The 14,710-nt window shown below is 37.7% G+C and overlaps 1 protein-coding gene across 1 annotated transcript in view; it reads left to right on the top strand.

Moving 5' to 3' along the window:
• Positions 1 to 12,747, top strand: part of TPRG1 (tumor protein p63 regulated 1) — a 172,279-nt gene extending 159,532 nt beyond the window's left edge. The window contains exons 5-6 of the mRNA XM_011999877.1: positions 2,447 to 2,600; positions 12,315 to 12,747. Coding sequence (XP_011855267.1) covers positions 2,447 to 2,600; positions 12,315 to 12,509 — 349 coding nt within the window. The 3' untranslated portion in view covers positions 12,510 to 12,747. The remainder of the gene's footprint in view (positions 1 to 2,446; positions 2,601 to 12,314) is intronic.
• The last annotated feature ends 1,963 nt before the right edge of the window (positions 12,748 to 14,710 follow it).

The raw sequence follows: 14,710 nt of genomic DNA, 5'->3' as shown, positions 1-14,710 counted from the left end.
ACTAGAGAATTCATACCCCAAGACCACTTATGGATGTTGTGTGTACCCAGCCAGATGATTGTTACTGGTGTCATGACCGTAGCTGCCTCCACTCTTCACACAGTGACTGAGGTCACGGAATGTCTCAATATAGAGACACTCTATAGAAGAGATGAGGAAGTCATATTTTTTCTAAATATGGGAAGACATATTCAGAAGATTCAGAAAGAGAAATGATTCAGATTCAGACAGAAATTCAGAAAGAGAAATAAGCTTGCCTATCGTCGCGTAACATTAAGTGTCAAAATCGAGACTGTATCACAGGACTCCTGGACATCCAGCTCACCTCACTTTTACTCCACTCTGTTACCTCCCAGGATTTCTTTCATGTGACTACAAGTTACTATTTAAAAAAAGTATTTCTGGTCATAAAGGCACCTGCAGTGTCCACGACTGTTCTAATGGTGTTTGACAAAAAAGAAGATGATAGTCTTTCAGAGCACTCTGATGCGAACGGCTCTGCTGGATGGCCTGAGAAACCTCACCCTTGGAGAGATAACTTAGCTTTAGATTAATCTTCCTAGTTTTCACCTCTGGAGCTCAGGAAAGAAGGTTGGTTGAACTTGTATATTTGGAAGTGTACAACATCTCTGAGAAAGGTCCTTGTTATACTCAGATTGACTGGTTATTTAGAAATAGGGTCGCTCGTGAATTTCATGCTCAAACTTAATCTGAGGTTTCCCTAAGGTAGAAGAATATAATGTGTACTTATTAGGCAAGCTCTCTTGGCAGATTTTCATCCCCTTTGGATAAAAGCAAAATTGCACCCAGCACATAAATTGACATATGAAGCAGTAAATAATTCCATTGTGCAAGTTGTTTTAATGGACTCAATCCAGAATGCTCTATTAACCAGCACACATAGAATATTCATTGAGTTTAGAGTTTATTGTCAGGCCAGAAAAATAAGTGCTGGGGGATAATAAATGCCAGCATGCCAGCTGAGAAGGAGAGGGAGAAAGAAAATTTTAGAGGTATATTTATCTTCTATTTTTCTATTCTTCTCAATATTTTTATTTCTTCTGTTTTTTTTTTTTCCCCTATAGTCTTTTTTTGTTTGTTTGTTTGGTTTCTTTTTTTTTTTTCCTTCTTGGGCAAAGGATTAAGTACAAAAAGAAAGGAGGGTATCAGTTTTCAAATATAATCATCAAAAATCTGAGAACTAGCCAGCAGAACATTTCAGGGACTTTTCTTACTTTCCTTTTGTGAGAAAAGTTAAGGTATTAACCAATTGGGGAGTGGAGTGTTATATGCATTTGTATGAAATTGTGCTTATACAATCTCCACATGGATAAACATTCAGAAACCATAACAGCATTCCCGAAGGAATCCTTCCTTAATACAGGAAGTGGCAGTTTTGTGGAGGCACCACAATTAAGCTCTGGTTTTTCATTCCAGAAATCCCAGGATTTAATTTTTAGACAAAATGAGACATCTGTGATGTTCCATAGGGCTGCTTAGAATTACAGGCAACTTAGTTTCCAAGCTTGTCGAATGCAAGGTACCTGAGTTTGGCTTAACCTCCGGGCATCTCTTTGCATTCAGAGATATCTAAAACCACAAATCATAAATTCTGATGGACACATGCGAAAGAGGCCTCAGAAACACGGTTTTGTTATTCAGTGTGGCTGCAACTCCTCTGCCATGAGTCCTCTCCCTGTTGTCTCAAGCTTACTTTCTCTTGCTCTGCACTTAGGTTCACTAAATGACCAGGCCTGGGTTATGCGAGTGACTTCCTCCCACATCTTGTGGATTAAGACTGTGAACTTAACAGGAAGGGGCAGGCACAGTCTTTCTACAAGCTTTGACATGTTTGTTGCTGCAATTTCACTGAATGGAATGTGTGCAGAGAATAGAGGACAATGAGATTCAGAATCTGAAGTCGCAGAACATTTTGAGTTGGTCATCATCTCCCTCAAAAATCATGTATGTTCTACCATGCGAGAAGCCCCATGTCTTTTCTTAGTCAGTTCTTGCTTTTGTGGAAACTGTTATTGTCATGGCATCTCCTTTCTTCTAGAAACTGTCTCCCATCTGAACTGTTCCGTTACTGTTCACCTCTTTGATACCTCGTCTCTTTCTCTTTTAATTCTTACCATCAGAATCTTGGTGTGACGTCAGTATCCATATTTCCAGCTCTGGCCACTGTTCTGAGTATCAGACTCACATTTCCAAGTAGGTGTTTCCCACATAGAATTCCTCCAAACACCTGGAATTTCCTATGTTTAAAACCAAATTCACCTTTTTCTTCTCACCCCCTAAAATCCTTTGAACAGTTTAACTAGCTGGGAGTTAAGCCACTTAGCAGCAATATGAAGGCGGACTGATGTATTACATTCCATTTTTTATCTTTTTTTTTTTTTGGAAATGGAAATGACTAATCTAATGGAAAACCCCTTTCTTGTAGGAGACGAGGAGAAGGCCTTAGGATCTACTGGGGGAGTCCAGAGGAGCAGTCCCTACTGTCCCGCTGGAACCCATGGTCTACTGAAGTTCCTTATGCTACTTTCACTGAGCACCCTATGAAATACACCAGTGAGAAATTCCTTGAAATTTGCAAGGTAGGAGGCATCTTGGGTATTACTCTTAGATTAGCTTTGTTGCTGGAGTTATGTGCTTCTAGAGACATGTACTCCTAAACAAAACATAAAATAAAATAAAATAAAATAAAACCAGCAATTTATATAGACAAAAACAGTAATAGGTTTATAGATTTTTTTTAGTAAAAAGTCAGTCTGTTTTTATATGTAAATATACATTATATTTATATGTAACATGCTGCTTTCACCTTACTAATTGCATGCATTACCTACAGGGTATATATACTTTCCCACATATAATCACATTCTAATTATTTTATTCAGGGAAGTGTGGAATAGGATAAAGCATAGTTCGATGTGGTTCAACGTGTGGTCATGCTTGATTAAGTCACTTCTCTTTCTGAGCCTTGGTAGTCTCACCTCTAAAATGAGGATAATGAGCGCTGCCTTTCCTCCCAACCTCACTGGACCATTATAAGGTTAAATAGAATGATGTGTGTATAAATACTCCATGAAGTGTAAAGCTATTCAGAATTTCTTTGTCTTTAAATTTCATCTAATCAAGCAGATTTTAGACTCATTTCTAAAGGGAACAGTTTTCTATTATTCTCTCACCTCCCCCGGGTATCTTAAGCAGTACTGAGGCATTCTAGGTAGTCAAGAAGTAAAACAGTTGGAGCTGAAAATGTAGTGAAAGATCAAACTTTGTATTTTCAATAAAACCAAATATACACATGAGTGCACTTATAGACCTAGAAATTCCTACCTTCTCTGTCCTTTTTATGTTTGCTTTTATATTATATCATTCATTTCAGAATATGACAATTCTTTATTTGCTATGAATTCAAAACTTGGCAATCTGCATCTAAAGACTTTCTGTGGTTGATGGCATATATTATGTTTCTTGCATTAAACATACCTATTCATGCAAGTGTAAATATATATGTATGTGTGTGAAAATATTTTAAATTGATAGGTCCTGGGGATTTTAAAAAGAATTTGAGGCGACATATATTTGATTACAGTCTAGATGGAGTCTTCATTCCCCCCCTAATACATAGATGAAATGACCTTGAATCACATTATTCTCCCATGGAAAGTCAATGTTCCTCTCAAGAATTATGCAAATGTCCTCAGGGATTTATAATGTCCTGGTTTCCCTCAGGCTTCAAGCTGTTATTGACACTAAACCAGCTTGGCATATGAATCACGTTGCCACTCTGTGGAACACTCCTATGTCACAGTTTCTCAACCCAAGCATCAACATCAGCCCCTAGCCTGACTCTTTACCACTGAAAGCCAAAACACCAAACAATCAATAAGAACAACCTAACACCTACTTGAAGGCAAGAATATGAGAATAGACTCATCGAGGGCTTCAGGGAGATAGAGCGGGAATTTCCATCCTGCTCTTGCCCCGAACTTCAAACGCAATGTCAGACTTCTCTGTTTCTAGAAGTTCTTATTAATAATAACACATTAATACATTGTTCCATAATCTTCAAAGTGTGTTTCAAAAATTATTATTAACAATGCAGAACACTTTATGTTTCTTTTTAAAAACATCTGTTAATCCAAGTTAAAGAGCTTGATAACCTATTTTCCCAAAGACATTTTCCTGCTTTAAAGGTCATCTGGTTCCGACCATTAAAATAATATATATTTTTGAATTAATAGTAATTGTACTTTATTGTAAATCAAAATAAATACTAACTGCCTCAGTTGGTACATCCATCATTTCCTGGGCCAAGTCTTCTCTTATTCCTCATACCTGGTGCATTAGATGGTCATTCCCTGAATGCCCTTTGCGGGAAGAAGTTCAGCGTGAGGAATTAAAGAACAAGCTCTATAAACTGCAGATAAATAACACTGTCACATTCTGACGTCTGTTTGTGCTTTATCTTATTCTGCTATATATAAATACAATCAAATAATGCAAAAAGAAAGATGAAAAGTAAAATATCAAAGAGGGTATTATTTTTCAAATACCCATAAATGGAATTAGTAGACTAGAGCATTGGGTTTTGCCCCAGCCTTCCCAGTAGCAAAGGCTGAATAGGAAATTGATGTTCATGTAGCTCTTGCTGGATGGAAGTAAGAATAGCAGGTGGGACGCACGTGCACACACACATGAACGTGATAGACAGTTAGTTGGTTGGTTGACTTTTAGCCAATCAAACTACTTCGTGGATCTGTTAAGTGTATTTCCTTTAAGGTTTTTCTCCTTAAATTATTATTCCAAAGTTTTTTTATCTTTTTTTTTCCTTTAGCAATAGTCTGGCACTTTCATTTGCCAAGCCATTTCTTATTCAAAGGCCACCCAAAGTCCCAGCTCTCTAGGAAAACAAATGATTTCCATCTGGAATGTGAGAGGATGAGTGCTTTGATCCAGGTTTTTGTGTCTTAGTTTCTCTTTTGTTGTTGGTTTTTATGTCACAAAATTATTTGTGTTTAGGACATTTTCCAAGATTGGCTTTGATTAAGACCCAGTCATATTAATGTAAAAGAATAAATAAGAAGAAAGATAATTTGGGGGATCTAGAATATTTTTATGTGAATATTTTGGCAAAAACATGAGATTTTAAAAGGGTTTAATAAACTGGTTTTTCCATCTCTCTGATGAATGAATTAGTTAAAAAGTAGAATATGGGGAAAATGCATAACTAATCAAATACCTGAAGCAATTTAATTCAGTTTAAGAAAACTATTGTCTCACGGGGAGGGAATAACGTAGAGCTGAGTTATACAATCAAAACTTTCAAATTATTTACAATCTAATGGAACAAATTATTATTTTAAAATACATGAAAATATTCAAACTTATTCTTACCCAGAGTCATTTTTTCTACTGTATCTAGAATCTCTTTATTCAAGAGATTTTTCTAACACCAACAAAGTGCAGGTATTATGACTGTTGTTGAGGATACAAACAGAAATGAGACAAGGTTCCTGCCTTTGGGGAAGGCGGTGCTTAACAGAGGAGGCAGATAAAAATGCAAATATTTTCAAGAGTTCTAATTAACTGAAACTGAAGTTTGGATCAAGCAAAAAGGAAAGGAGGTAATTAAAAGTATACAGAAGGTTCTTAGATAAAGAGTAATTTGGTTTAACTGGAGTTTAATGTTACATAGTCCCTACTATAGTTATAATGGCTTAGCTAACAGATATAAGAGCCTAAACTAAGTTAGGAGCAGTAGGAAGGGAGAGAAGATGAGGAGATTTTGAGTTATTCATGAAGTAACTGACAGGATATTGAAGACAATGAAGAAGTCAAAGATGACAAGATTTCAGGATTGGGTAGATGGTGATTCCATTAATTTGATTGCAGAAAACTGGAAAAAGTAGGTTTGGGGACTCAGCTTATGACACGTTGAGTTTGAAACATGTTGCTTTTCTATAGAACTTGGCGTCAGGTTGGTTGTCAAGCAGTTAGAAATTTAGGTCTGAAGCTTAGTAGAGAAAGCTGCACTGGTGATACAGGTTTGAGATTACACAACACTGGGCCAAAGCTGAGTAGTCATGGGACTGGTGGTTCAGGAAGGTACCCAAAGAAAGAGCATTAATGGACATAATCACATTCAAATTCAAATTTACTCTATATCTAAGTCTGTTAGCATTTATTGATTAAATTGCTGTAAAGTTTATACAATGCTATGTCAAAATATACTATTCCCATCTCACTAACTCTATACCACTTCCACATCTGGCAAATATGGTGGTCAAGTGGCCTCTTCCCAGACAGTCTTGCTTATCTCCCTGCTTCACCAAATGTTTCCAATCTGTTCATGTACATACTTTGTGTTACTCATATAAAACAATTGTGAAAATATAAAATAAAATAGTAGCTTTTTGGCACTGCTTTTAATATTATGAGACATAAAAAGTATCTGGTGTACTATTACATAATTGTACTTTATATCTATTGATTACAGTTTGAATAATATTTTCATGTTACTCAACTAATAAAACCCCTGTAAGATAAGGATAGGTGTCTTTGTTTTAAAAATGAGAACAGTTGAGTCATGTGTGGTGGTGGCCTATGCCAGTAATCCCAGTGACTCGGGAGGCTAAGGTGGGAGGATTGCTTGAGGTCAGAAGTTCAAGACCAGCCTAGGCAACATAGTAAGACCATGTCTTTAAAAAAATTTAATAAAATAAATTAACGAGACATGGTGGCAAGTACCTGTGTTCCCATTCCAGTTACCTATAATCCCAGCTCCTTGGAAGGCTAAGGCAGGAGGATTGCTTAAGCCCAGGAGTTCAAGTCTGCAGTGCAAGTCTGCAGTGAAAGTCTGCAGTGAACTATGATTATACCATTGCACTCCAACCTGGATGACAGAGCAAGATTTTGTCTCTTTAAAGAAAATGAGGACACTTATTCAGAGGGAATAAGTGACTGAGGTCATATAGTAATAGTTCTATGTCATACCCAGTTTCCTAATATTCAGGGAAATGGGTATAAGCCTTAAAGAAGTGTGTGTGTGTGTGTGTGTCTGTATGTGTGTGTGTCTGTATGTGTGTGTGTGTGTGAGAGAGAGAGAGAGAGAGAGAAAGTGAGTGAGAGAGAAAGAGAGAGACTGTGTGTACTTTCGTATTAATTGATGTGATATGGTATAATATTATCTCTCACAACCTGGCTCAATTATCCTCAATTATTTCATCTACTTTGTATTTGCAACTTGTAGCCTTATCTTTTCTTTTTTAACCATCGCTTTGCTGGGTTCCTGGAGTATGCAGAGAGTACTCCTGGGAAGGACTAGTACTGAACCCAGAACTGATGAATAGCAGTGAACGCATTATGAGTGCTCTGTAACCATAATGATCTACAGACCAACCCTTTGTACTCTTTTCTTGTATTTCTATCCATCTTTTCAAGTGGATCATGCAAATGAACCAATGTTTTAGCAATCAAATTTAACTTTATATTCTTAGCCCTTTGTTTGCCTTTTACATCAATTCAACAAATCTTCATTGAGTACCTACCTGGCAGTGACTATTGGATGATGGGAAATTTTCTGGATTACCAAGAAGACTAAAACTGATTTTGCCCTACAGATACTTATGGCATAGTGGGAGGAGGCAGGAAAGACTTTCACAAATTATAATTTAAAGTGCTAAGACTGTAAATAGGGGGATTCACAGGGTGTTATAGGAGCCCAAAAGTGGGAACAGATAAGTCCAAAAGTTACAAGTCTGATGACATTTGATATGAAACTCAAGGTATGGGTGATTTAAACATCAAAGAAGGTGGGAAAAGACATTTTAAGTAGAGGAAACATGTTTAAAAGCTGCAAATTACAAAGGTATACATAATGTTCTCCGATAAAGACTAATTCAGTTTAGCTAAGTTTAAAGTGCACTTGCGTGTGTGCACATATTGCATGTGTTCAGAGAGGAGGGTTGGGGGATGGGATAGGATGAGGATGGAAATTACGATGGGTAGAAACCTCTCCCGTGTAAGAAAAAAGAAGCTACTGCCTCTTCTTATTTCTCTCTACACACTTGAATTTATAGTCACAGGGTCTCTGTAAGTATAATTCCAGAAAAAATGTGCAAGGATGATATATACAGTCTGTCCAGCAGTGTGACTTCTCAAGTGATTTCAAGTATTGGGTATTGGACGGGTGTGCCCTCTATGACAGGAGACTTCCTTCCACACACAGGGAGGCTGAAACCTGTAGCCTGCAGGCTGGGAAAACCAGCTCAACTGAGGAATGTGGGCCTACAGGCATGAAACCTGGTCTCTTTACCCAGTGTAAACAGGAAGCAAGTGATGGTTGTAATAAGGAAAACTGAGACTCTAGGCAATGAACTGTTGGCAGGCAGCACCTAAAGCAAACCTGTGGACCAGGCACTCAGCTGGTAAATAATTGGTGGAAAGTCAAGAATAATACCGCGTTCCCCCTGCCCCCACCACGCACACTGCTGTAACTGCTATACTTTATCCTAACCAACACACAACCCCTGTGTAACTGGAGTTGTTAAAATCTGACCCTCTGTATTTGGGACTGAAATAAAAGAGAGAGCCAGAGGTGGGTGCATAAAAGCTTTTAGGGAAAAGTATGTGGCTGGTGGTATTCATATCAGATGACACAGCGTTCCTGTCACATAGATTTAGTTCAGGTGCTTGAAATGCTCAAGAGCCAGCTTGGGGACTTGGCCTTTTGTCTGCCTCTCCTTCAATGCACTGCTTGACACCCTGCTTGTCACCCTGCTTGTCTCTCTGTAACCATCCCCTCCCCTGGCTTTGAAGGGGATCCTAGAAATGACTGGAAATGAAGTCCATCTGACTCCAGTGAAATGCCAAATCCACTGAGTATGAAATAGTGCCAACTTTTACTTTCTAGCACTTTGATTTTGAGTTCCACAGAGGATTCTCAAGAAATGAAGTTTATGATGAAGCCTGAGGAAGCATTCACTAATCCAACTGGACAAGGTTTACTGATCTATGAAAAGGGATCCAGAGTGTTGCAATAGAATTGTTGAGATGAATTATACTTTGATTTTTAAGAGATCATGGTTTGATAAGGATGATGAGGATGATGTCAGTGATGATTAAGCAGTTATTATTTATTGATTCCTGGCAACAAGCTTCCTTTATGGCCTTTGCAATATAACTCCAAATTTCAGGCTCATCTCATTCTGCTTTCCTAATCCTTTATATAATATATGAGCACACAAGTGCATGTGTGTGCACACCTCTATTCACAGCATGTATACAAACCCTTTATTTCACTTAATCTTTTCAACTACCTGATAAATTTGATGCTATTAATATTCTTATTTTATGGCAAAGGAACTATAAAATTCAGCAAAGTTGAATAACTTGCCTGAAGTCACACAGCTATGTGAGTACCATCATTCCAACTTAATACCAGCTCGGCCTGATCCTATACTCCCTTTAGCTCAGTGGTTCTCAAGACAGGGTGATTTTGCCCATGGGGGACATTTAACAATGTCCCAGTGTCCCAGTGAGATATTACTGGTTGTCACATCTGGGGTGGAAGCCTGTCTGGTATCTGGTGGGTGAAGGATAGGGAGGCTGATTAACATCCTAACATGCAGGAGACATTCTCTCCCATAGCAAAAAATTGTCTGGCCTAAAATAGCAATAGTCCCAAGGTGAAGAAACGTCGTTTTAGCTGTACAGACAGCCACATTTGTGACTCTACTGCATAGAAAACCAGATGAGAGATTTGAGTGGAGGTATAGGTAAAGGAAAAACGTAAGAGAAAAAAAGGTTGACTTTTCCCTTGAGTCTGTGGGAAGGCATTGTGGAAGATACAGGATTTAAGCCTGGTTTTGAGAGATTTGTTGGAGAGTGGGCACTATAGATCTTTTTGAATTAAATCATTGATTGACAGAGCAAAAGTTTCCTAGGCAAGTGATTTTCATTTAAAAAGAAACCTTTTGGAAACAAAATCTTACTTGGAACTCAAATATATAAAACTGATGATAAAAATAGAGCAGCTCCGATGTGATTGAAGAGACTGAAACAAGTTACCTGCTTGACTTTTGACTTTTTGTTGACATCCTCTCCTCAAACCCTCAGGTACCTGTTGTCCCAACATTATTCACAATAGCACTTCCTTTCTTTTCAAAAGAATTTAGATCTGGATGATAAATTATATGTAGTCACCCAATCTATGAGGAGATCTAGTGTTTTAAAGAACATGGTTTAAAAATTAATGAATGTAATATTGTCTCCATTTTGCAAGTGAGGAACAAGAATTCTTCCCTAAATATCAGAATTTTAAAACTAAATTTTCTAAAAATTAGAATTTTATAATCCTGCTCATAACAGCAACGTTATAAAGAGAGGACTTCAGGAGTTAAGTCAGGAGACCTGTGTCAGGCCTTGAGCCAAAGCTAAGCCATTGTATCCCCTGTGACCTGCACGTACACATCCAGATGGCCAGTTCCTGACTTAACTGATGACATTCCACCACAAAAGAAGTGAAAATGGTCTGTTCCTGCCTTAACTGATGACATTACCTTGTGAAATTCCTTTTCCTGGCTCATTCTGGCTCAAAAGCTCCCCTACTGAGCACCTTGTGACCCCCGCCCCTACCCCCCAGAGAACAACCTGAGTCCAAGCCCTTGATCAATCATTTACTAGTTATTTGGTACTGGGCAGATCCCTGTAACATTTAGATCCTCAGTTTACCTACCAGATCCCCTCTACTTTGCCCACAATGCCTAGTATCTTATCCAGTAAGAATTTCCTGAATTTAATTCCTACTCTCTGTTCCATAACCTATCGCGTTTAGGCTATTAGCTTCCCTTTATGAATATCATTCTTGACTTCTGGGTCTGCGACGATTATTATGAAAAATTTACATACATGGACATTTTATCTGATTTTTTTTCATGGTCCCAGATTCTACATCCAGTTTCCTACTGAAAGTCTCTAAGAGGATTCCTGGTAAGATAACTCAAACCACATGTCTGCAACAAAATCCTCCATCCCTGTATCTTACTATTTCCAATCTGTACCTCTCCTAGGCTTTCTCAACTCAGTAATAACATCACCATCTACCTAGTTGATCGGGCCAAAAATCTGGGTGTCATTTTTTATCCTTCTCTTCTCTTCTTCCCTAAATTCAGTCACACCAACAAATTCTTTGGCTCGACCCCACTGCCCCCAAAATCCCTAATTTAACCAGTTCTGATGGTCTCCACTGCTACGCTGTCCAAGCCACCATCATATCTTGTCTGGACTCCCAAAGTGAATTCCAAACTCATCTTGCCTTCCTGCTTCCATTCTTAGCCCTAACAGCATTCTATTTTCGACTCCACACAGTAGCTAGGATTATTATTATTTTCAAAATAACATTATACAACATTGAACTCCTTCTTAAAATCACAGCGACCCAAAGCCCTTAATGTGGCCCTGAAGACTCTTCATGCCTAGCGCTTCAACCTCTTTCCTTTGATCCCTAGACTTCTGTCTAACAGGTCTTTTCCGTGTCCCTTGAAGAAGCTAAATTCATGCCTCCCTTACGGCTTTTGCAGGTGCTGTGTTTTCTGCTTGGAATTTCTTCTTCCCATAGCTAGCTCTTTTTCATTATGTGGGTCTCAGTTGAAGTTTTACCTTCCCAGAAAGACTTGCCCTGAATACAGTAAGTGAAGTGACTCTAACTTTCCTTACTTTTTATCCCTTTGCCACATTTTATTTTCCTTCTAGAATTTATCACCCTCCAAATTTTTATTAACATTTTTTGTCTGCAATCACGAGAATGTGAGCTCCGTGACAGCGGGTTTTTTCGCCTGTCTGTCCAACTTAAAATGTCTCTGGAACGTGTTGTAGGCGCTTCATCGACATTTCTTAAGTAATTTCAGATGCCCTTTCATATATCAGTGACAAAGAGAGTTAGTTTACAGTACTAATACAGACGCAAATTATTTGTATACTAACAAAATCTTAAATCAGCTAAAACTAACATGGTACTTGGTAGACTTACATGGATGATAAACAAACTGAAAAATCACATATTATTTCTGACATTAAGAAGCAAAATTGGGCCTGAGGAAAGTTAGTCTTAATAGAGTTAAGCACAGTTATTAACTGTATTAACTTAATAGAGATACATTTTAACCATTTCTGTTTAAGAAGTAAGAATAACTGCAGCCCCAGGACAGAAGTCAACTTCTGTGAAGACTGGCTGGGGAGGTGAGTATCTCTCAACTTAATCTACAGTAACTAACTTTGTGCCTTCTTTTTTTCTTCTTCAGTTGTCTGGGTTCATGTCTAAGCTTGTTCCAGCTATCCAGAATGCCCACAAGAATTCAACTGGATCTGGAAGCAGAAAGAAACTGATGGTGTTAACCGAACCCATTTTGATTGAGACCTACACAGGGCTGATGTCATTCATTGGAAACCGCAACAAACTTGGCTATTCCCTCGCCCGTGGGAGTATAGGTTTTTGAGAGTCTTTTTGGTACCATCAGTATATCATCCAAAGATATGCCACTTGAAAATTTCATTTTGGCCCACCCTATTTTTAGACTGAACCAATTATTTTTAAGTAATACTTTATGATTTTGAATATTTAGTATTTCCGAAAATTTAAAAGCTTGATTGGACTGATAGATACACACTTTAGACCTCATACAGAATAACCAAATTTTCTTAAAACTAGAAAACAAATTCTGCTGAGCCTATCAAGCACTGTTATCAAATGAGTGCCTGATCATCAACTTAGGAAAGAAGACTCTTTAGGTCCTGTTGCTTAAGCTCTCTAAATGTAGGCATTTTTTTTTTTTTTTTTTTTTGAAGTCTTGGTCTTCAGCCCTCTTATCCTGATTTATTCTCTCATTGGGGGTCTCACTGTCTCTAGTATTTTAGCTACCACTTTATGAGGATGACTTCCAAATGTATATTCCCATTCCCAGTATTTATTCCAAGATTCAGTTTTGCATTTCTGTCTGCTAATCATCTAAATATCAGTGTCCCAGTGGCCTCTTACATTGAGCATCATCAAAATCCTGGATTTCTCTGTGGTATTTATATGGTCCCAGTTATCCATTCCTGAAGTCCATCAATTTTGATTTCTCTAGATTCCTTGCCAATGACATCCTATATACGATCCCATCTCTATATGGCTGCATTGTATTCCAATGCCCAAATGTCAAACGGGAAGCTCATTCTTTTATCAAAATTGTTCATCTATTCTTCCTTTCCATGCTTATAGCTGTATTATTAGATCAGGTTTTTAATTCTGCTCAACAAATTATTACCACAGCCTATTAAATGGAATCCCTACTCCAAGGCTAACTGTTTCAATCTATCCTACATTTGGTTTCTAGCTCATTTACTTTTGCCATCTTTTGTTCAAATATATTTTCTTAATAGCAGATCTTTTTCTTCTAATGAAATCTTTTGTAGAAGCAGTATATACAAAGCAGATAAAAGTAAGATCACTATGGTTGGAATGAAGATGAGAATGCCACAGGCATCTTTCTTTGTAGGCCTCAGAGGTGCTCCATATGAAATGTCCATGGATCGGTTTTGAAGACCATGTTTCCAAAAACAGTGTTCTAACACTCTATTCTCATTGCTCTTTTCCCTCTTATTTCCTCTTTGTCCCTTCCCGACTTAGATCTAATTTTCAACAACCCAGGAAATTATCTCATATGTTTGCATCTCTCAAGTTTCTTTTCTTCTTTATTTCAGAATCTTATTTTATCTAAATTTATTTAGGAAAAAAAGTTTTGAATGTTGACTACATAGACATTACTACAATAAGCTTTTTGCCTTTCTCAAGACTCAAAATTGACACATCTTGGTTTATATTTAAGTAGAAAATTCCAGCCAACTTTTTTTTTGACTTTTATGTGAAGTTGAAAAGCTTGCTTTTCAAAGATTTGTCCTCTGATATATTTATAAACATCAATTTAATGCAGACATTCAACCCCAAACCTTGAATAACTCTCATTTTATTTTGTCTTTGTTTACTTCCATTAATATTTTTTTATTTCCCTCTCTTCCGCCTTTACAGCACCCACTTTTTCTTCCCCCCATGATGGCAAATATTGTTATAGTCCCCAAGGCAGGGAACTTCTATTCAGACTGTAAAAGGAAATGTTGAAATCCATAGCTGTCCTGTCAACAGTAGTGGAATGAAAAGTCGTTGGATTGTTTTGGCACTGGTTCTGAAGCAGGCATAATTGGCAAATTATTATAATACTGCTGCCCGAAAATCCCCATTTGCCTCAAGATAGTGGCATTTATTGGCAGAAGCCTCTGAAATGTCCAACACATTCTTTTGAGTTACCATTTAAGGATCAGCCTGACAATCGACTTCTCTCTGCACATTTGTCCCCTTTGTAACCTAAGCCAGACTGTTCCCAAATGACCTTCTAAAGGACACAGTGCACCATCATCAATGGAAACAGTTCAGAAAGGATGACAGGAGGGAGATGTTTCTTAGTTCTGAGAGGCAGTCTGTAACAATGGGATAAGCATTTAATGGAATCAAAGCTGTTTTGCATAAGGAGTGAACTGAGAGATGACATGAGGGTCTTTATGAATTCCCTTCATATTTTGTAAAAACTGTCATATATAGGATATCCCATTAATGGAAAAAGGGGATCTAGAAAGCAGTATTATGACCAGAGGGTGAGAAGAT

The sequence above is a fragment of the Mandrillus leucophaeus genome, unplaced genomic scaffold (genome assembly GCF_000951045.1).
Source record: "Mandrillus leucophaeus isolate KB7577 unplaced genomic scaffold, Mleu.le_1.0 Scaffold607, whole genome shotgun sequence".
Taxonomy (NCBI): domain Eukaryota; kingdom Metazoa; phylum Chordata; class Mammalia; order Primates; family Cercopithecidae; genus Mandrillus; species Mandrillus leucophaeus.
This window is presented reverse-complemented; position numbering and strand designations above follow the sequence as displayed.